At 39.1% G+C, this 24170-nt stretch overlaps 1 protein-coding gene across 2 annotated transcripts in view; it reads right to left on the reverse strand.

Moving 5' to 3' along the window:
* The window catches only part of FBN1 (fibrillin 1), a 146613-nt gene that overhangs the window by 40276 nt on the left and 82167 nt on the right, over nt 1–24170 (reverse strand). For both annotated transcript variants that reach the window (XM_051796554.1, XM_051796553.1), the window contains 15 exons: nt 22803–22856; nt 21770–21895; nt 18781–18906; nt 18026–18145; nt 16931–17068; nt 15893–15943; nt 13332–13457; nt 12299–12523; nt 10942–11067; nt 10721–10849; nt 10106–10231; nt 9848–9973; nt 9008–9130; nt 5348–5473; nt 4432–4557 (listed from right to left, as the gene is read on the reverse strand). In XM_051796554.1, coding sequence (XP_051652514.1) covers nt 4432–4557; nt 5348–5473; nt 9008–9130; nt 9848–9973; nt 10106–10231; nt 10721–10849; nt 10942–11067; nt 12299–12523; nt 13332–13457; nt 15893–15943; nt 16931–17068; nt 18026–18145; nt 18781–18906; nt 21770–21895; nt 22803–22856 — 1848 coding nt within the window. The remainder of the gene's footprint in view (nt 1–4431; nt 4558–5347; nt 5474–9007; nt 9131–9847; nt 9974–10105; nt 10232–10720; nt 10850–10941; nt 11068–12298; nt 12524–13331; nt 13458–15892; nt 15944–16930; nt 17069–18025; nt 18146–18780; nt 18907–21769; nt 21896–22802; nt 22857–24170) is intronic.

The following is a 24170-nucleotide window of genomic DNA, read 5'->3' on the forward strand; positions in this document are numbered from 1 at the left end:
GTGCCCCAGTCCTGCTGCACACATGTTCTCAGCTTTGCAATTGCACAACTCCCATTAATACTAAGGGAGTTGTCTGCCTACAACAGATGAGAATACGCATGATAAATAATATGCAGGTCTGACATCATAACAATCCCAAGCACTCTGGGGAAAAAAACCTGTCAGTCACCCTACTCTGTTGGCTCCTTCGGTTCTCTTCTTTGGACAAATATTTTTTTCTCTCAAGTCTTTGGCAATTAATGAAGCACCTCTCCCATTAACCACAGTGGCACAGATTTTCAGGGCTGTTGATATGCAGCAAAAATACACGTCAAATATACCTGCCATGTTGGCACTACGCTTGCAAATGTGGCAAGCAAAGGAAAGAAATCAATAGCCAGTATCTGCACAGCACATCCCTTCACAGTCTGGAAGTGGATCATTAAAGTTAGCCAGACAGAAGTACGAGGATAAGTCACTGTATTCTCACCTACATCCTAGAAACATCCAAGTAATTTCTTTGCATTTGAACAGAGGAGAGTGAACATTAACTAAAGAAAATGTTCATAGCTGGGTGTGAAATCCTCTAGGTACTCTGTGTACCATTTCCTGTTAGGTTTCATGGGGCTTCAAGGGTCTATAAGGATCCTTAGCAAAATGTGAATTTAATTCAGACTCCGCCTATAAATCAGTACTGTTTGTCAGGAATTATGCAAATCCCTTAAGTAGTTTCTGACTTTTACATTTTTTGGCAGTCTCTGCATATCTGTGCATTTTATCACCCTGACGTTTCACTGGTATTTCGAGCCTGGGTCCAATTCCCAAAGGGCCAGTCGTCTGGTGGAAGTCACAAGGCATTTCCTCCTCCTGGGTTCCTGCCCATGTAATCAGGTAGGAAAAGGGAAGGTTTTTCAGAGGGAAAAGACTGTGAATTTCAACTTGGTGCTCATACAAGTAGAAAAATATATGGAAAAATGCCCCTATTCTGATCTTTCTACACGTAAAATTGTTTTCTCTTTTGGAACCACTCCTGGATTTTATTCAGCATACTGTACAATAAGCACCTCTTGGAGTTTCACATGGGGAGGTTCAGCCCTTGCCTGCTATCCATCCTTACATCATCAGCATGCTGGGGTGCAGCGTGTTGTTGCTGGACAGACGCCTACTCCCAATGTGCTCCTTCTGTAATACCCCCCCTTGGCGGGCAGATCTCAGCATTGTTATCTTCTGGTATTTGGCCTGACACAGCCAGCTCCCAGATTCATAAGGGCAGATGTGTGCTCCATTGAGACCAGAGCTCTTTTGTGCCATCAAGACTGAAACACAACATATTATTAATGGCCAGAAGCCACTAATAATGGAGAGGAGAGCACATGGAGTCACAAAATACTATGGATCTATTTCTGAGGGCCAAGGACAGGCTCACCTTTTCCTTTCACTGAATCAGATGTCTGACTTCCTTAGAATCAAGTTATTGCCAGCCATACAAGTATGCAGTGTGCACTCACTGCTCCTGTATCCACTTATGTCATCATTACTGGATGACAGAAGGTCATGTTCAAGACCAAACTCTTCAAGCTCACACCCCACACCAAGTTGAACACTTTCCACCAGTCTTTCTCCAAAGGGCACCAGCATGGCCCTTGCAGAGTCAGAGCCTAATCTCAGCCTTCCAACTCCCTGAGCCTGCTGTGGAGAAATCCAGCTGACTGGTAAAGCACATTTATTTTTGATCTGATGACCATGTCGGGCAACTTCTGTCGCCAAGTTCACATCCTTCAGCTTGGCTCTGTAAAGAGACAAACTGTGCCCTAAGTTTGTGCCAGCCCCACTCCACCAGGGGCAAACAGGGGGGCTGTACACACAGCCATAACTGCAAGGATGGATGGGACAGAGTCAGAGAAGGATTTGTTTCCCTGTGAAAATATCAGAGCAACTAAATCTAAGGCTCTACATCAACAGTGAAATATTGCAAATTTACAGGCAGCACTCCAAAGTGGTGATGAATCACAAAATACAAACTCAAGTGCCAAACCAGGATTTAATTTCTGCACAAATACACATATACATTATTGACAGAAAAAGTGCAGACAAGATATTTGTCATAAAGCTGGGCGATCTGGAACCAGGAGAGGAGAAAGCACAGCAATCTTCTCTCTAGTGGCTGTGCTCTATTGCCTGCCTAGAAAACTGTAAAATGAACTGCTCTGAGTCAGTATTATCACAGTCTGCCCTGTGAATGGAAATCAAACCATTCGTAGCACTTGATCTTGGAAACCTGCATCTACAATGTATAATTTTGCATAATAGTTTAAAAACTGTATTTTTGTTACTACGTTCTGTCCACATTCTTATTGAGAACCATGGAGAGGGGAGAACTAACATCTGTGTGGGATGGGAATGTAAGTCAGTGGGTGGATTCTGAATACTGTTAAATGATTGGGGGGAAAAAAAACAAGTTTATTTGTTAAAATGGAAACAGTCAGTAATGACAAGACAGCTGAAATATTTAGACAAAACTGTAATGGAACCCAAAGGACATTATTTAGTTGTTCTCATGAAACAGAGAATCTCCCATTCAAAGTGCTGTACACGTTTTTGTAATTTTTTTTTCCATGGGAATTCCTAAAAAAGTGGGAATGCTTTTGATCTGTCTAAGACAAGAACTGAATCCTGGGGTCAAGGTGCTGTTGGCAAGGTCCCTGCAGAAGAAGTATTGAAGGACACTCCCATGGTCTGCAGTACCTGAGCCTGGGAACTTCAATTCTGCTCGAATACTGTGCAAACATGAAGTGGGGAATTCAATGTTCTCCAGCAGCAGATCAGATATTTTAAAAAACAGAATGTGAGAACCTGCATGCTGTAGTTGCAATGGGACCAGTTTCTTCATTATGAAAGCAAACTAGAAACTTCCCACTCTGCTTCCTGTTTTCTTATTTAAATACAAAAGATTTTGGTGATTTGAGCATGGTCCCATCTCAGTTGTATCAGCATAACTGATACTTCAACTTTTTATCTTAGAACACTGGGCTCTTTCAAGTTACTGAGCCCCTCTATAATATCTCTATGTTGTAACTAAAGTGTTCTACTGTTTTTCCTAGTTAGTGACATCCTCTCTGAAACATCAGCATGTAGACAAAAGCAGCATGGAAAGATAATGATATGCAAGGAGGTGGGAAGAGCCCACATGACAGACAGTGTCCATCCAGAGGTCTGGGCTTGGCTGGGACCAGGAGGGAAGGATTTCCTGACCTCTCTGTTAACAAAAAAAACCACTGCTTGGGACATTTGCCACTACCTTGCATCACATCATGCCAAAATGGTGGCTGTTTCCAGGCACTTCCCCAGAAGCCATACCTCAGATTCCTCCCCTGCCTCCATGACCTTTCTCTGTCTTTTGCCTACTACTGGTTGCTCATTCCTCCCCGAGTGCTCCTTGCTGGGAGCGGTATCTGCGCCATGTGTAACAGATCAGCGCGAGGCCTTTCAGGTCTAGAGTCCTGAAGATCTTCATATAATTTAGCACAGAAACAAAGAACATTGAAATGTTGGTCTACAGGGTACAATTAGGGATTTCTTGGATTTAGGTCAGTTCATATGTAAGTCAAAGGCAGCTGTTACGAATGCACAACTATTTGTCCACGGTCCAATATGCAAAGTACAACTCCAGCTCTCAGATTTTTCTATGAGAGCTGTAAAAAAACAGCTTCATGTATTTGGGGCACTTAAAGAAGCATATTATTAACTCTGTACAATAAAGGCAGACTAAGAATAAAAGTGTCTCAAAGACACTGCCAGAAATATGTTTACCTTAAGTTTACATTAAAAATTATATTAAACATATGTTTGCATTCATATTTGGGCAGAGTCTGAGACTCTCAACACCTTGGCTTGAGACACCAGCATTATTAGTATCATGCCCTTAGAGCCTGTATATTTGAATCTCATTTCTGCTTGCTGGCAATACACAGAATAAAGCAGATTCTGACTTTGCTGATAGAATGTAGCTCTGTAACTGTATCATTTCCACTTTGCAAAAACCCAAAATATATTTAAGCATTTATTTCAAGGCATCTGTGTTTGCCAAATAACACTTCGGACACATACCTGTTATTTACTTGCATAATGTACAATTAACTAATCCAAACACACTGAGGTCCTTGGGAGTTTGTCAAGGTACAGATAATGGCATTTGCTGTTCTCTTAGATGAACAACAACACAGTGATACGCCCAATTACGTTCCCAATGGACATTTTGTCACTCATTTCAGCAGAAGCAGCATCAGGCTGTACCACTGAAGATTAGCAGAACACAAGCTCAGCAAATTCGGATGAGAGGTACAAAAAGAGCACAAGTAAGTGAAAAGAAGCGCAGTGAGAGAAGGTTCCAAACACCAGAAAAGCAGATTCACAAGTTTAAATAAAAATTAAAAATTAAACTTTAAAACAAACCTGTGCAGCCAGTTGTGCCTTTCTTGCCTGAATATCCCATATCACAATGACAGATAAATGAGCCTTTTGTATTCTCACAGGTTCCACTCAGACAGATGTTTGGATGCAGATCACACTCGTTAACATCTAAAAAAACCCGTGAATTAAGATTTATTAATAAAATTCTTAGAAAGTATTTGGCAGAATCTCTTGAGTTATGAGTTTTGATACAAAAAGTGGGTCTATACATGCAAATTAAAAACTGCCCAGGTTAGTTATTCCTTACCTAGCGTACCTTTTGAGATCTGGGGTAACAATGCTAAATTACCATATCTGTATTAACATACCTTTAATTCCAACTTTTCTTAAAAACAGACACTAAGATTCAGTACATTATTCAAAGAATGACTATGACTATTGATAATTTCTAGGTATGTGTGGGTGTGTATATACATTTATACATGCACACATACATTGTCTAGTTTTGTCAGACGTTTCTCCCCAAATACGCTCGAGATTTTTAATTCAAATGTGTGTGGTTTCGGAGACATACTCTTTCATGACTTTATTCTTCCAAGGTACAAGACTTGCACACAGTTTTGTCTTAGAGACAAGTTTAAAAGAGCACTGGTGGTTTTCTTACTAGAAATTTTCCTCGGCATCATTCACCAGCACTTCCTTTCTGCAAGCACTTTTTTATCTGAGCTGCATAAAAACCTCACAGAACATCATGTCTGCATCCCAATCTGCAGAGATTACATCTGCATTTGTGCAAGAGTCAGGTGCTCAGGTCCAAAGGTCAGGTGGCCAAAATTAGGAGATAAGAGCAATACTCTTTAAATACCATTGTCTATTTAGATGATGATTTAGAAAGAGTGCCTTAATAAATATGTTTTCCACATTTGATGCAAATTGGAATATATTTACTTTCACTTACCTATGCAAGTCTTCATGTCTTCAGATGCCATGAACCCATCATAGCAAAGACACCTGTACTCTCCTGGGATGTTTGTACACTGGCCTCCATCACAGATGTTAGGATTGTCTTCACACTCATCAATATCTACATGGGAAAATCAGATTAAAATATGTTACCTTTACAGAAAGCAATTAACCATCATCATGGCAAAGCAAGCATTTTAACACTCTGCTGCATATGAAGATTGAATCCTCGCAATAACTGAGTGGTGCGTTGCAAAATTGTCCCTGTGAGTAAGCTCTTCATCTTCAGCTAAAGTCAGTGGCAAAACATTCCTCTCTGACTCCAGTGGCAACAGGAATCAACTTTTCTCTCGGAGAAAAGAACCCCAACAGAACCTTTGTCACACCACATTGGCCACATATAACTGAGGATTCTTGGGTATAATCCATCATTGAAGTCAATGGAAGCTCTGAAGTCAAATTCAGTGACAAAAAATATCAAACTTTACAGAGCTTTAAAAAGCTATCATACATGCAAAATATCCCTACAGGTCTCAAGAGTGGTGACAAACTGGAAACAGAGTTGAACTCATGATGGGAATAATTACAGTACATACATTAGTACAATGAGATTTTTATGGTCTTTTTTAGCATCTCATCTGACTGGTCAGGCCTCTAGGATGTAAGCTGTTTTCTCAGTTCATGAAATTGGCCATCACTGCTTGGGGCCAAGCAGCAGAAGCAGATACTTTATTATATTAATGCAGCCACGCTAAGTTCTGGAATCTTTCAGAGCCCCTGGGGTTATGTTAGTGTTCCTTGTAAAAATCTCTAGAATCTCCCTGTGTCAGCACCAACATAGACTAGAAAGAACAAAAATCAGAAACTCTGCCTAGTGATACCATGGGAAAAAAATCAGCACAAAAAGGACAAGATTCAGGAATCCTCTCCAAGAGAAAGGGTGTAACTCATTATCAGAGCAGTCTATTGTGGATTGCAGTAATTATGCAGCTGCAGAAAATGAACTCACTTTAATTTAAAATATTATGTTCATTATTCTGCTGTATTTCTAGCAGTCAGTGCTTGTGTGGACACACTACTTCTGCAAGGAAGGAGGCTGACCAGTCCCTGTTTATCTTAACAAGCAAATAATACTGGCATGGACATTAGCCTGAAAATGTTAATTTGGAATGGAATTTGAATTAACATGCAAAATTAAGCTCTAGAAATGGGCATAATGATTACAGAAATAAAGAACTTTATTTACTAACCTGTCACTGTACTGATTTCACAGTTGGGGGAAAATCAGCTGACAAAGAACCTGTTGTTTCTCCTAATTGAGCTGATTATTTATGCATAACCTCACCAATTCAAACCTGACCTACTACTGAACTGCACAGCATTCTTACCAGCTCAATTATCAAGAAACATATTCTGTGATGGCTTCCAGCTTCGTGTGATGTTAAAGATAAAAGACATGTTCACACAGAGAGAAAACTGAAAATGTAAAATAGGTGTTTCACATACGCAGGTCACAGTTCTGCTGTATCTTGCACCAAGCACAAACATCTAACACAGTACAACCAGAGGAGAAGAAAATGTCACAAATATTTTTATTCTTATTTTTCACTCAGTGGAGTGCCTTTGGGCAGAGGCAAAATTTCAGCATGCAGATTTTGAATATTCACCAGATGTTTACGTATATAAAAAACATCTTTTCAAGAGAAGGCAGCAGCATTTTAGATACTAAAAGGGAAGTGAAGATGATCCCTCACATCACTGGATGTTTTCTTACATTTGTCTTGACATTCAAAGGTGTCTGGTATTTCTGTTATTCAAACTTTTTTTATGTGTGGTTATTGCACTCAAGTCTTTATTAGAGGAGACTATGAAAATTAATAGCTAATAGTTATTACTGGCTGGCCACTGAATGAAATTCTATTTTTCAGAGTCAAGGCTGGATATGTAAAAACTCACAGCTAAGATAAGATCTTACTACAAACTTCTATGGACACGTTTATGATCAAGTTACTGTGTGGACAAAACCATAGAGAATCCATCCCCTCCCCACAGCTTCATTTTGTTTTAACTTTGAGAAGGGAAAGATAGTAGTTTTCTATTATAGTTTTTAGTTCAATATGAAGGAAGGTGCTCTAAATTATCTGCTCTGGGTTTGAATTCAGAGATGTGTTAAAGCACAGAACTGCTTCTAGCCAGCAGACTTGAGACCCCTAAGACTGTCCAAGTGTGTACTTGGGTCATTTAGTCCCCAGTCAAGCCAAGAAGATGAAAAGAGAAAAGTGGCTCAGAGACCTCAACTCCCCCCTCCTCCCTTCTGTCTCATGTCACTCTAATCCTGTCACTTGGGTTCAGATTTTGGCTGAGGCACAATTTTGATCAACTAGTTTTATTTTTCCATTGAAAAAGTGCCCCAAACACCAAAGCTTGCCTTTTCTAGAAACTTGAGCTAAAGCAAACTATTTCTAATCTAAATATTTTAAGTTTTGAAATAATTAATTTCAGGCTCAATCAAATCTTCCCTTTTCCTAGTTGAATTCTGATGCTTGCTGAAGGCTGGCTACTTGACATCTTTCTGACAGTGCAAGCTACAATGTGTGGGGAAACTACATTTTACTCTGCTTAAAGGCTCTTTTATCTTCTGGAATGGTAGTGAGTGACCTCAGGGTAATTGAGACCCTGGTGCGAGGCCTATAAATATTTACAAATTCTAAATGTGAGCTCTCTCTATTAATTCAGTATAGAAAACTCTCTATTTGTTCAACTATAAAGGCAATTCTATTCCAAGGGATTAACCCTGTTATAATTCTCATGCTCTTCAAGAACTCTTGGATGGAATTGGCAAACAGCTGGCAAATATTCCCATGCCTCAGCAGGCCAGTGCTGTGAAGCAAGAAATAAAAGAAAAGTAGGGTAGATTCATCTTTCCAGTAACCTATGTGGAAATCACCAAGTACAATTCACTTCCAGGGATTATGACTCCCAGGCTCCCAAAGGAGAAAGCCCGGCCATAAGAGAGCTCTGAAAATTTTCTCACCAGCCCTGTTAAGAGTGCAAAAGAGCTGTTCCCTAAAAAAGATTCATACTATTCACATTTCAGTTTCTCTGAAAGTCAGTCAGTTCTGAAGCAATGCAGGATACTTGCATTTGACTAAACAAAGAATTAAAAACAGGAATTTTCTTGCTTGCTTAAGAGCAGATACCACACAACCACAGAACAGGGCAATCAGCTTCTTTTCTAGGTTTTCTGTCTTTTCTCTTTCCAGTATAACCATACAATACACATGCACAGCATTTCGGCTTCTATTCATGATAATTTTTTTCATGGTCTTCGACTATTTTGGATTTCAATCTAAAATAATACCTTAAGGGAGAAAATTTATCTCCTACTGAAAAAAATGACAGCTTCTTGTTATGAAATTCAAAATCAACTTTCTGAAGTGATAAAGAATTAATTCCCTTCAAAGCAGTTCAGTCTGCAGTTGTCCAACTCTGATACTTTCGAGATGTTTACTTTAGAAAAAGAACTTCACTTTCCATGTATTTTCTTTTTTTAATAATGTATTTGTTACAATGCCTTTAATCTTTAAAAGAAGGTCCATTTTTAAACTATTGAAATAAACCCTCCCAGCAGAAAAGGTCCCAAAATCTCCCTTACCAGTGCATGTCCTGTGGTCTGGCATGAGGGCAAAGCCTTGTTTACAGCTACACTCATAGCTGCCCTCCGAGTTAGTACAGAAGTTCTCACAGCCACCATTCATTATACTGCACTCATCGATATCTGAAAAGGAGAAAATTACAGTTAAAACCCACAATTATCTTTTCCTTTAAGAACATACTTTGAGTCAGCTTTCCAGAACAGCATCAGTCCAGAATCTACACTTGGCATTTGCACACTACTTGAATATTGAAGTGTTTGCAAATATAGGCACTGGGATGGATGTGATGCAAACTAGGGATGGTATCTGACTGCACATACAAATCATTCTCTTTCTACATATAGAAATACCACTGCTGGGTTACCATAGTATCATTAGAGCAATAAAGTTTTTGAAAGGATCAAGGTAAAAAATTACTAGGCAGAATTAAAGCCAATGAATTTTTCACGTATTTCCATGGCACGGAAGAGTGTATGTATGTAACTGAACCACGTGATTCCACTTTGTAGTCTGTCAGGAATGATGATATTTAATTTTTAATAAAGTATAGAACTAATCTAACAAGTTATTCCCTCTTAATGATCAAAGTCTGAAATCTGAGGCCATTAAAAATAGTATGCAATTTTATGCATCATGATTGATTTACTGGAGAAAATAATCTCCTACACAGCTAACTGTAGCACTGCCACAACAATGGATGTGGACGTTTTGGGGGTTTTGCATACTATTCTGACAGATTGTAATAGAAGTTTTGAATAACAGTTCTAAAGGTCTTTATGTAACTACTAAAGTGAAACAATTCTGCGTGTTTTATCTTCCCATGTAGATTTTGTCCTTACCAATACAGTATAACTTGTCAGGTGTGGACTGATACCCAGGGTTGCAAGCACACTGGTACTTTCCAATCAGGTTGACACAACGGCCATTTCGACACAGGTTGGTGCTCAGGTCACACTCATTAATGTCTGTTGCAAAAGAAAAAGGGGAACACCTTTCAGGGCTGAAGGAAAACAGGACTAAAGCAAACACCGTAAATACACAGCACAAGAGTGGTATAAAATGCTGCACACAATATCAACTTTGCCTGCACATCTCACCTACACATGCAGAGATATTTGGTGATATCTGATGGCCTGGAGGACAATCGCACCGAAAACTTCCCTCTGTGTTGATGCAGGTGCCGCCTCGGCAGAGAAGGGGGTTGCGCTGGCACTCGTCGATGTCTGTGGAGAGAGGGAGAGGTGTGTCACTGCAGGGCCAGCACTGCCACAGCATCAGCCCATCCCTCACCACAGCCTGGGACCCATCACAGCTTCATCTGCCTTGATCGACTCAGAAGCCTTTCCTGTAGTCAGTCACCCCTCACCCCACAGTGCAGTTGAAAATAAAGAAAATAAAATGAATTCAAAAAGGCTTCTTCTAAATTTTAATCTACTCTACTAACTGCAAAGATCAGGGTGGTGTCCCACTTAGCAAAATGGACTGTAGGAATAAATTTAGCATCCTAAAATCCTGTCCCTTGCTTATATATGCTTTGGCAACTTGCCAAAGTAGCAAATTCACATTTAAAGTTAGGTTTAATAAGACTCACAAAATAAGAGAGACTTAAATCCAGGCATAATCAAACCTTAAAAAAAAAACCCAAAATAAACCATGCATAGGTACCAGTACATAGCATACTATTGCACATCTAAGGTTTATAAGAAACATACCCATGCAGTTTTTCATCATCATAAATCCACTTTCATAGCCTTCAAAACATTCACACTCAAAGTCTCCAGGAGTATTGACACAGATGCCTTGGCCACAGAGATCAGGAGAGATGCGGCACTCATCGATATCTGTAACACAAAACACATTCCCGGGATTTTCAAAGGAGTTCAGTTTTTCCTTCTCAATGCAAAGTTATGAGAGAGGTACCCATGCAGTTTACCTGTGCAGTTCCTCTCTTCAGAATCCAGGGCAAATCCACTGTCACATCTACACTTAAAACTGCCAATGGTATTTCTGCATTTTCCATGGGTACAAAGGCTGGGGAACATTTTACATTCATTGATGTCTGAAAATGAAATAGTATGGACATATGATGTTATCACTTCATACAAAAACAGTGCACAAAAGAGCAATGCTGCCATCAGAGCTCATCCTTTCTCATGACAGTGACCCCTCCTTTTGGGAAAATTAGACCACACTACATAAACTGATACCAACTTCACCCCAGCCAACAGTGTAGACACTCCACACTGGAATTGCCAAGAACACTTGCTGCCATAAAATGGTATTAGTCTCCTCTTTGTCTGCAGGATCTGATCTGCAGCTAAGTGAGATTTCAGTGGACAGAGGATTAAGGCAAAGGAAGTTTCCAAAGAACTACTCTGTCTTATGATTTCTGAGAAAAAAAATGTGACTTCCATGAGTCACGGAAAACATAATGAGCCTAAATAAAAGCACATGTCACTTTTCTTTATGGATAATTAATGGCTCAGTAACTGTTTATAAAACCAAGGCTGAAACTAACAACAGCAATTGTCATTCATATATATTTTTCCCTCTTTTCAGACCTCATAATGTTTAGGTTTTGGGTAACTGGCTTTCTTTATAAACATGTTCACATCCGTTTGTGGTTCTGACATTGTCCAGCTTAACCCCTGTGGTAACCCTGGAAAGACACTTTCAGCACAGGATACAAGGGTGTCACTATGTGATTTCCATGTAATGCTGGAAGTTTACCAACAAGAGTCATAACTTGTTGTCATGACTTGGTTTACAGTAAATCAAGTTCTCCTGATTTGAGCTGGAATTCTCAAATAGCTGGTAACTATTTCCTCCACTTCTCCAAGTAGTTTCATAAGAAATTCCCCAAATTATTCACCATTCCTTGCTTGCTTCACAGTAGAATGAAAGTTATTGCACCCTTCATAGGTAAGGATTGCTCTTTCAATACATCCAAAGCTGACTGCCCAGTTTGTTCCAGTTCTTGTACTATGAGGTGCCAGGAGGCAAAATCAGGCACAATTCAACCTCTCTAGTAGAGACACAAATTCTGTGTTTTGAGGCTGCAGTATTATATTCTGCATTAAATTACTGGTATTAAATAGTATTAAATTCTCTTGTGACTTATTCTGGCCATAATTTCCATGAAATCTAACTGGATTTTCAAATGTGCCTTAAGGTGAATGAAGTACCTGACTATCACTGAAATTTTCAAACCCAGAGCAGTTGTCTGAGGGAACAGTAAAAGGGAAAGCCAGCAGGGTTTGCTGGCAATTAACTGCAAACAGAACACGTACCTTTGGAGAAAGGTTTCCCACTTATCTCTATCTTCGTGGAGAACCCAGGGCCCCTTGGACAAAGAGCTTCGAACTCGGGAGATCCCTTCAGAGGACACTCCTCACACTCGTAGCCCCAGGCTGCCCCCACGGAGCAGCAGCAGGCATCCATCCGGTGCCGGCCTGGGATCTGGGCACTGCACTGCTCGTCCTCGTGCTGCAGGTAGCAGCTCTCCAAGCGAATGTCTGTTGGGCAATTGAACAACATGTTGAGAAAGAAAGAGAAAATTTAGTTCACTGCAGAGGAATATTTTTCCAGAATCCCCTTTCACAGGACAGTTTGCTCCATGTTTTTGTGGACGCAGAAGAGCGTACCAAGCTCACTGCAGAATTCCTGGCAGCAAAATATTAATGCTAAATTCAGAAATTAAGAGTTGAAGTATGTTTAAAGCACCAATCTGAAAGATGGTGCTCAATACTTGAAGTAAACTAGAAAAGGATTTTAAACATTCCAGCTTACCATACTTATATAAGGCCTTTTAATTACTACAAGCTATGCCGTGTTCGGAGAGAAATCTTGGGCATTTACTGTCATAAATGGATAAGTGTGCTTTGGGTGGACAGTACACAAAACTTGGACATTCTGGTGCATCCTCCACTAAGGTGTACAGTGTGGTGAGGAACATCACATTCCTCCTCACACACCCAAGTCCCAGCCCACAGTGGTGTGTCCCTCACTCTTCCAGCCTTGGTTTCAGTGGGGCTGCAGATGAAGAGTGCTAAAAGCACAGATAATCTGTAGGGATTTGTCAGATGAACAATCTGGAACTAAATCAATGCTGTTCACCAGCTAGTAGATGGTGATGGGCTTTAGCTATTACCCTTGGTATCTGTTCCTATCCCAGTTGAACTAAGTTCATGTCCCTGACTAATTCCATTTGCAAAATGGGGAAAGATAATTTTCTTTACTTGTAAGAAAACACGCAGTGCAGTCATCACTCACCACACAGATTTGCTCTTCCCTAGCAGACCTGTACATGGAATTAATACCTACCAAGACAAGTCCGCCCAGAAGCATCTAAAGTCATTCCATTGGGGCACTGGCAAACAAACGATCCCAAGGTATTGACACACTGCCCATTTGTACAAACTCCAGGAAACACCTCGCATTCATTTACATCTATTTCCAAAAAGAAAAAGTAAGTGTAATCACTAGCATGCTAAACATGAACAGATTAGAAAAAAATGCTGACATTCTAATGTTTTTTAGGATAAAATACAAAACCAAAGCAGCTTACACGGTCTGACAAAATTCAAAAATTTACAATTTCCTACGTAAGTCAGTCAGAACCAATTAATTACAGAAGACTGCTGACAATCAGAAATAATGCATGTTGCTATTTGCCATTTCTACACATACTGAAATCAAATTCAAAAGTAACAGAAAAGGGAGGGGTGTTTAAAAATTATATCCATTTTCATACTCACTGTGGGCCAGATTTTTGAAGCAAATGGGCAAAGAAAGACAAAGGTAAGTGCATAATACATTATGTATTATTTCAATTAGATTAAATTATGCTGAATCTTTAAAGATTTTTAAAAGTTTTCTGTATTTTTATTTATTTTTCACTTTTCTGTCTTATCAGGAGCACCTCTGCATGTCTGGAAACTACAATACCATTTGAAATCTGGCCCTATGACCTTGTCAGCAATTGGCAACTTTATATATTAAAATAACCTCCTTATGACTGCACAGAGTTTAACTTCATTAAGACTATATTTCTATATTTAAGAGGCAAATTTAGCACTTTTGGGTAAGGATAATTTGATTAAATGTGTTAGTTTGGCCTGAGCATAAATAAATGTTTACTAATCTAAGTGTGGGGTCATCCCATCTATGTCCTTTGTGAAAAGCACAGGCTTCGCAACTGCCTTTAGGAAAGAGCCTCCAACATTAAAAATGGCCCAAGACGAAGTATGACAATTTTTAAGACAGAAGAGGACAAGACCAAGAAATGAGAAAAGAATGACTGACAATCTGTACATGAACACTCATGTACAGAGTAATCAAGAAGTGGGTAGGTTGGGCTGGTCAAGCCCCCAGACAAAACTCCTGGTGCAAACAGATTCTGCAGCTCTCAAATCACATGGAGCAGGACAGAGGACAAATATGGACAGGGGGAAATCAGTGCCTTTTGCCCTTGGATAGATATTATAAATTGACTGGAAGGTACAAAGTAAAGCCAGTGGATTACTAGAAACCACTGCAACACTGTTCAGGGCCTGTGAGCAATATTGCAGCTGACAACTCCAGGGCTCACCCGTAAACGAGAGGAATGCTGCCAATTTAGTTTGCTTATTTCCTTGCACAAGGTCTATTACTCATTTTACACAGGCTGTATATGGGAGAACTGAGTATCACCTTTTGGGAACTAAACTTACTCCCTTGTCCTGCCTCTCACTTGCCAGTAAATTTCCTAGAGACCTTTCCCTGTCTTGAAAAACGCTTACATTGGTTGAAAACCAAATAAGGCTTCAGTAATGTTACAAGCAAGGGAAACTACTCTGAAAAACCTGGGGCTATCCAGGTCCCATTGAAATCAGAAAGACTAAAGCATGTAATAGATGTAATCCAAAGTGCTGGTAAAGGAAATGCTGAAAACAGTTATGTCTACATCTTGAAAACTTTCCATCCCAGCAGTGTTGAAAATGTTCTAAGACTTTCCTTGTGAAGAGAGATAGGTGGGGCCACTTTTTTTTTCTTTTCTTTCACTTACACACTCCAGAAAGTGTTGCTGAGGTCAGATAAGTTATGTACAGTGGGTCTGCAGCACAGACGTGCCAAGATATTCAGTCATCATTTGGAAAGCAAAGAGTATGTGTGAGGGTGTTCCTCCGCTTTTTTATTTTTTTGTTAAGGAAAAAAACAATGTTTCTTTATGGAAGCTACATATGGGAGTAATTTTTAAAAAATATTTTAACTGCAGTGTCATGTCAGATGTTGTCAGTCAGGATGACCCACAGCAGTTTGAGACTCTCTGTGCTTCTGCATATTATGTAAATATGCAGTACTTTTCCAGGGGTTCAAATCAATTCAAAAGAAAATGAAATAGGGTGGGACCTTCAATTCTCACAGAACAGTATAGAGTCATCTCACACCAAGCAAAGAGCTGCACATATAAAAAAATCTTTAACTTTTTCTTTAACCAACAAAACTTCAATGTGAAATATAGCCTTTAAACATTCTTTTTCTAAAGCATAGTTACAGCTTCTCACGTCACCGTATTATTAATGCCATGTTTTATAGTATATATAAGATGCATACTTTGCCCAAACAGGTTACTCAGTTAGCAGGATTTGAAGAGAGAGAACTATTTCCTTATACTGGTAGACATTATGTTTGCAAGTGTGTACTTTGAGATAAACTGTGAGTATGCAGGAATGTTAAACAAACTGAAACCAAATTCATCCCTGACATAACTCTAATGAAGTCAATTGAACCACACGAGGTAAGAATTTGGCATAGTGTTCCTCTATGCTAAATTAACCACTTAAATCAAAACACTGGCATTTTTTCATTCAAGCTCTGATTTATGTTAGGGCAACAATAAATACCTTCACACAATGTTCCTCTTATTCTCGAATATCCCTTTTGACATATTGGGTCTGTAAAACAAACAAAAGAGAACTTTCAGAACGTTACAGTCCAAAACTGGCCATTAACTTATTGTGCAAAACTGACCATGTGAAACATTATCTAGTTTATTGCTATGAGAAGTCTGAGTGCTTAGACAGTATCCCAGTATTTTCTGAAATAATAAAGAGATAAGATGGGGCAACTACATAAACTATACAGAGTATCAGCCATTATCATCTTTTGCTTCCCATGTGTCTCAGCTGACTAACCCAAAAGTGGTTATGATTCCTGCTTCATTCAAACCAATTAATTCATTTCACTTGATCACAGCACATTACAGCCTTATTTACCATGGATGAACGAGGATGAATTCTGTTAAGATACACAGAATGAATTTAACCAAAGTTTTGAGCAAACTAGCAGCTTTCAGGATACAGAAATAACAACCCACACACATTTCTGCATTCATCAGCTCATCCCTGAGTTCCCAGCCCATCCCACTGTTCAGTCAAATTACCAAATGAATATGAAGCTACCTCAACCCATTTCTTGATCAACTGTATGATTCTGTAGGTCATCAGTTAATCTACAGAGTATAACAAGGGTTACTCCCTCTCCTCCCTCCCTTACCACACCAAAGATCCATTTGTTGTGAACATTTTCTTGGGAACTCTGGGGAAAATGCATCTATTGCTACATCATTAGGAATTCTAGATCACTAATTATGACAAACCATGCTAAAGTAATGCTGCAAGTTACAGACTGTAGGTGTGGTCCCTTCCCTTCAGTGTTTAAACTTGTAAAATATTCACTGTAAAACGCAGAGTTAGAACCTCCTATAGCTACACACTACCTCTCAAATATTAAAACTTCTCTTTTTCAGACTGAATAAGGTGCTTGATAACAGAACAAGTAAAGTTATTTGTCTAGGCTGTGCCCAACTTCTATGATAACAACCTGGACCAGCCTCAGAAGAAGAAAAGTCTGAAGTTCCTGAGGAAAATGAAGAGCATTACCTCGTTCACATGGTGTACATGGGCTTCCCCAAGCAGCACCTAGTGAGGAACAGCACTGGGACTTCAGAGTTGCTCCATTGATATTTATTTCACACCTTCCATTCACTATGTTCTGCCAACAGGTACCCTTAACAGTTTCTGTTTGGAAAAAAACAATGTATTGTCACGCAGACTCTTTAGCATTATCCATTACTATATTTACAAACACATGTGAATTTAACCATGAAAAAGAATCATCCTTTCATTATAATTTACCACATCAGATCTAAATATATTTTAAAATCACTTAATTTATCCTTCTCTGTGCTGGACTATAGCCTGAAATCATCCCAGTATAGAGTTCTTGCAAATCCTAGTTTATGCTTTTTGTCCTTAACAGGGAATATGTCAATACCATTCAAGATTTGAGTCATTGTATTTATTATGACTCAGATTAGAGGCACATGCAGAAGAACAGGGTAGATATGAAACCTTGGTAGATCTTCCATTAATCTATTAGATCCCCCACTCTGGATATCTGATCTTCCCATACAGGGAGTGCCAGGAGATAGCTAAGGATCAGACAGCTGTAGTTCCACAGTTTTCCTCACTGACTAGACAAGAGCTATAAATTACTGTCCCCTCCAGAACAGGTAAGGGAAGAAATTACGAGTCCATCAAGTATCTGAGTCACAGCATTGTCTGTGGATGCTCCTGAATTGGTCTGGACTGCAGATAACTTGTTATGCTCCATCTCAAATAGAAAATTGGTCTTTCCAGAGAGCAGACCCTAATGAGAACATGTTCACACCTCTTACAGGAGAAACCAAGTAGGTGAGCATAGACCTGAAGAAGCAGTCTCAGCATTTCTGTGTTAGTTACAAAAAATGTTCACCTCTTTCAAATTTGAAAAGGAAGCACACCACACTCCCAAGTGTACTCTATGTACCCATAGTAATGGTGAAAACAAACCCTTTCTTAACATTGTCTCTGTAGTGTTTTCCACTAAATTTATCTGAATTTTATTTTAAAGTATATTCTAACTTGGTGTACCATGGTCACATGTCACTGGACATTTTTAACCAGCAAACATAAAATTTTCAGAAGAATAAATACCTATACAGATGGTTCTGGTTGGATCCAAAGTACTTTCAGGAGAACATTCACAAGCAAAAGAGCCTGGTGTGTTTTTGCACACTCCATTAACACAGGGGTTGGATTCACACTCATCAATATCTAAAAGAGAAATAAAGTGCCATTAGTGCCAGAAATAATTAACAAAAAATACATAAGGCTCTCTGCAGTTTAGGGAAAAAGGGAAGAAGCTTTCCTCATAACCAGTCTTCCTGATACTCCACTTTTCTATTACGGAACTCTTCACAATAGACTAACAATGCACGTGTCCTAAAGACACACTAACACGTTAGAACATTAAAACATTGAACTTGGAAGAAGCATCTGATTTTTTAGTGATATCCAGCTTTGTGGACTGTGCTGTTACAATGATCTGACACACATCCTGTCTGTGAGTTCAAATGAGGAGCTGTTTGGCTTTCTTCTTCACACAACAGATTTGTAAAGCTTGATTCTTCTCAAATTTTTCTCACCCTTGGCACAGCGTGGGCTCACGGGTAGTAGTAAATAAGGAGCAAATTAGCACAGACATAGTACAGGCAGTTCCATGAAGTTATCTAATGGTTTCATTTTGGCATTGTCTCTCCTCATTCTCCTACCTCCCCATAGAATTTATTTATAGTGGGGTTTTTCAGTTTTACACATTATATCCTCATCAAGGTTCAAAGTGTTTCTGGCACAAGCTGAGAACAATCCAAATGAATAAAACCAGGATGAAATGGAGTGTTACCAATTACCTTCACATGTCTTTAGATCAGGAGTGTACACAAATCCTTTTGGACAGGTGCAGGTGAAACTTCCTGGGGTGTTTCTGCATTGCCCATTGTCACAAAGCAGCATGTTCAGTGCACATTCATCAATGTCTACAATGAAAACAAAGAACTTTTTAAGAAATTCCTAAAACAGAAGTCAGGACAGAATTTCCCTCCCGACAGCCACATTTCAGAAGAGACAAACAGGGCAGGGGGGTGTGGTGTGTGTGGAATATGAATACTAAATGATTCTTTTAGTAGACAACAGGTTTGGACAAGAGCCTGTACTTTCTTTCCTCACATATTCATAATATGTGACAGTCACACCACAGTTCAAAATAAAGCTGGGAATCACACTTTCTTCCTATATTGTGGACTAACATTGGGAGTCTCTGAGTCCCTGCACAGCAGCCCCCACAGTCATGAAAGAAACAAGGAGAGGACTGGTTTGGAAAAGTTTGCTGATCATACTGGTTTTTAAAACACCATTTTTTCCAAACTGGCTTTGAACTGTCTTAGATGTTATGGTTAAAAAGGCTAATGTAAGTATACACTTGCTTCAGAGGTGAAAAATTTAAATAGAAATGCTAGTGCTACATTTCAAGTACCCTTAGGAAATCTTTGGAAGAACTGTGGTCATCAGAGAGAAGTTGCAAGAAGGTGGCAATGAGCCATGAATGGCAGGTGAAAACCAAGAGAGACCCCAAGAGCAGACAGGAACAATTGGCTAAGTCAGAGAGGCCTCAGAAAGTGTTGAGAGAAGTTGGGAAGCCTCAGAGGGTCAGCGCAGCAGCTGGGAACAGCAAAAGTGCTAGGAAAAGAAGGGAGACTTGCAGAGTAAAACAGACCATGTGGGAAGCTTCACAGGAGTTCAGAAAAATTGAGAGAGGGCCAGGTGGAACATTATGGAAGAATGGGAAACAGCTGTGATAGAGCATGGATGTAGGCTACAACAGGGTGGGCTGGGGAGCATCTGGAAAACTCACAGATGGATGGGGAAAAGAGAAGGGATGCCATCAGCTACAGGCAGACACTGAAATGGGACATGGATAATTAAAGCCAAAGAAGCAAATGGGAAAATGGGATGAATTACGGTGTGATTTTTATCTAAGATAGATCAACCCTTTTTTATTTTTTTTTGCAAAGATAGTGGATAGTTTAGACTGGATAACACAGATGACTTAAGCTATTTAGGTTCAAGTAGAGAATACAGAACCCAAATAAAATTATTATGTCAGCTGGAGATAACAGGAAGGAATTTAAGAATTTTAAGGTGGTTCCAGAGCTGGAAAGGAGAGATTACAGTAGGATATATTAAAAAAGAGAGTAATCACGATGAAGAGAGGATGTTAGAAATGCCTTTCAGGGATCAGTCTTGGGACTGGTCCTATAAAATACTCATTGTAATGCAGAAATAAAAAATGAATGGAATCAGAAACTGTGGACAACACTAAGCTGGAAGTTATTACCAATACAGAGAATCAGGCGATGCTAAATTAATCCTGACAACATGAATGAGAAAAATAAGATAAAATATAATCACCAAGGTTCAAAACTTTGCAATTAGGGACCAGTAACAATAACATGCTAGAAACCAGAACTCATCAGTTGAAGGCTACTGAGAAAACTCTGGATGTAACTCCCAATTAGAGGTCGACTTTGATCCCAGAGTATAACATGTATTTGAGAGAAGACTAATGCACTCTAGCATCAGTTTAGGCAGGATATTCCTAGGGGTAATGGAGAATTTCTGGCACAACTATACAAGCGACTGGTCAGACTTCATCAGAACACTGTACACTGGTCAGATCAGTTGTGTTCAAGAGAAGACTGCAGCCTTCGCTTTTATGAAAAGACTGGAAGTGTGGATTTGGATAGCTTAGCCAACAGAGTTTGAGAAAAGGATACAATGATTTTTTATAAATACTTTAGGGAGAAGTGCTGACATGGTGCTAAGTCAAAGAATAATATTAGTACAACATCAGCTGGTAATAAAATGGTCACAAATAAATTCTAACAGGAAATCATAAAAAATTTCTAATCAGTCATGCAAAGGAGGTCTGGAACAATGCAGGACTGGGAGAAAGGAATCTAAAGGATTGTAAGTTATGGGTTTTTGATGGGACCATGTAATGGAATAAGAGAATTGCCAGAATTTAAATTTCTAATTGGAGTCTGCAGGCATCTGATGGTGGTTTTTTACATCCCAAATAGTGTGAGAAGAGACTGGAGTGTTGCATATTTGAATTCTTTTTATCCCATGCCACAGTGCTTCCACTGGTCACTTCTAAGGAGTGCAAAAAACTTCTTTCAACTTTTCTGATAAAAAAATTTGGCTTTAGATATTTTTCACTTGTACAACATAGGAAACCAGCCCTAGCCAGAGACACCACGCCATCAGATTCTGCTGGTGCTTCCAATGACAATAAGCTTTCCTGTGTCTGGCCAGTACACTTAACACAGTTAAACCAACAGCCCTGTCTGAAAGTTGAAAGGAATTTTCCTCAAAGTCAGAGTTAGGATAAGCCATGTAAGCCTTCTGTGGCATATTGGATGCTTATCTTCCTATGATCAGTAGGAGTTTTACTTAAATCTCCTTCTCTTGGAGGCAACCTAACACACTGGGGATCCTAGATCTTCCCTATGGTGCACTACAATTGCAGGTTCTGGCTTCTTTTGATTTTGAGAAACATTGGCACAACTTGAGTGCATGTCCAGTGGACTAAACTGAACAGGGTATTTATTGCCTGGTTGCCAGCGATTTGAGTCAATGACAGAAACAGTCCCTTACAGCCCTACAGTGGAGGATTTTTATGAGTATTGCAAAGCACTGAAATTAGAATAGGATTCAGCAGAAATATCCAGAAATATCAGAAGAGCAGTAAGTGGATCTGCTGAAACATTGGGGGAAAAAAAGTGAAAGAAAATAAAAACAAGCATCAAACTTCAAAGTGAAAAATGGGATATTTCATACCGATGCAGTTTTTCCCAGTTGAATCTACTTCATATCCAGGGTCACAAAAACATTTGTACGTTCCATGCAGATTCTCACACCTTCCATTTGGACAGAGATCAGGATCCAATAAGCACTCATTAATATCTAAATAAAGGGAAAAAATAATGAACATCTGAGCCAGTTGTTGAGGGGTTGTGGGGGTTAATTCTCCAAACTAGCAAAAGACATTTTCAATATCACTAACATTGGCTGCTCCATATTGTATGATCGTGTAGTTCTGAATAGGAAATTCCACTTAAATGTTCACACTCAAGAGAAAGAAGCATCTCTTTCACTCTGATTTAAGACCATTTCTAGCCCACAGTCATTTAAGAGACTTCCAACTGTAGATAAGAACTGGGATATTAAACTGGGGATCAGAGATTAGATTTAGAGAGGCCCAGGTACTAATACCCTCCCATTTCTTGATTCATAGCATTTCCGGATGGCATCACTTCCCAAAGCACTAATATCCCTCTTTTCTGAGTGCTTTTCCCTGTCTACTGCCGGCAAATCTACAACCAACATTGGCTGACTTAAGACTTTGCAGTTTCACAATTCTATGACTACAAAACTTTTATTGTAATCACTTCCTCTTTCTCTGTATTTAGCCAAATTCTATGAGTCTGGCCTCATTTTGAAAGACAAAAAATAAGGAAGCTCAATGTTCAGCATAGCTTTGTTCTTCAGGATGATTTCACTTGAAATATGCAAATATTATTTACATACTTGATTTCAAAGTCATGTAGGTAATAACATTTCTCACAAATTTGTCATTTGAGCACTCAAATACATTCCCTGATGTAAACTAGAGAAGACACACTGGTGAAATGGCATGCTCCATTCATTTCACCCTAAATCATTCCAATGTCTTGTAAACAGCTATCTGACTAAGCCTTTCTCCCATTCTCTCCTGTCATCATCCCCACCAGCAGAGCTAACAAATTAAGGATATCAAAGTAACTCTTTTAGATAGAACTGCTACAGTTTGAATTACATTAGGTGATCTTACCATTTCCTCCTGCAGTCATGCCAGTTCCACTGCTGCACAGAGCCTGATATTCAGCTGGAAAAAATATTAAAATACTTACTGGAATATTCTTTCTTAGCTCATTGCTTTCAACGTCCCCATTTACAATATGACAATTAATTATTCGAATGAAATAGCATGCTTTTCAACTCTTTGGAAAACATGAACAACCTCACAGTGTTCTGAACCTGTGAAACATTTTAGCAGATTCAGGGTCTGCATCTGCTTACGAAGATGGATGAGTAAAAACTTCACATGATGAACCATGGCATTTAGGAATAGACATAAACTTCATGCTGGTCCTCCCACACAAATGAACCATAACATATTCACAGCAAGATTCTCCAGAACTCATATGTCCAAGCCCTTACTCAAGGTGCATATTCAAAGTGACCAGGAAACAAATGTTTTTCCTATAAATCTAGACCATATTTAACTCCATTTAGCAAGAATCTCTTCAGGAATTCATAACAGATCAACTAACTCCTATCTGTTATCCTTAAAAGAAAGTAATATGTATCAAAGCATCTCAAATGTCTCAACTACTGCTGGGCTCAAGTTCTTCTTTTGAGTTCAGAACAATTAACATACTGAACTGACAGCCAGTTCAGCATTAATTGTTGCCATATAGGTCAACATCTTCCAATATATTTTCACTTTCATAACAGCCCAAATACCTACACTGCTAAAATTAATAAATATTAGAAATATTTATGGAATTAGCTGTCTTCTCTTTGAGGGAAATCACATGCAACACATCTCCCAATATTAACCAGCAGATTAATGTGTACCCTTGCCTAAATCAATAATCACTGTCACTGTATGGGAAAGCAGACCTGCTCTGAACATGCATCAGCAAAACTTTCAGTCTAAAATGGCAGAAACTTTTGCAAAGAGCTTCTGAGGAGCAGAGAGGGCAAAATGTCTTCCCTTCAGGAGTTTTTTTCAGTCTCTCTGATAAAATGGTCCTCTCTAAGAAATGTTCTCCTTCCCTCCCCCACTTAAAGCCCAGAGAAATGCTACACTTCACCCTACATGAGATGGCACTTTTTTAATAATTGAAGAGATGAGGAAAAAAACACAGGAAAAATGGCTTACACTTATGTAAATGTTCTGCAAACGTAAATAAAATACAAAACAGAAGTCAATGATAGACAGTCCAACATTTGTAAAAGATTTCAACTCTACTGTACAATAGGGCCCACTGACATCATCAGAGGTTGTTGGAAAGGGTCCTTCCTATTTTTCTAAAATTTCCTTGGTGTTTTGCTATTCTAAACAACACACCAAGTTATAAAATGGTCACCAGCAAGTTCCTGCCGAGGAGCTCACATCAGCTCAACCAGCCTA

Source organism: Manacus candei, unplaced genomic scaffold (genome assembly GCF_025592945.1).
Source record: "Manacus candei isolate 608988 ecotype Guabito, Panama unplaced genomic scaffold, ASM2559294v1 h1tg000046l, whole genome shotgun sequence".
Taxonomy (NCBI): Eukaryota; Metazoa; Chordata; class Aves; order Passeriformes; family Pipridae; genus Manacus; species Manacus candei.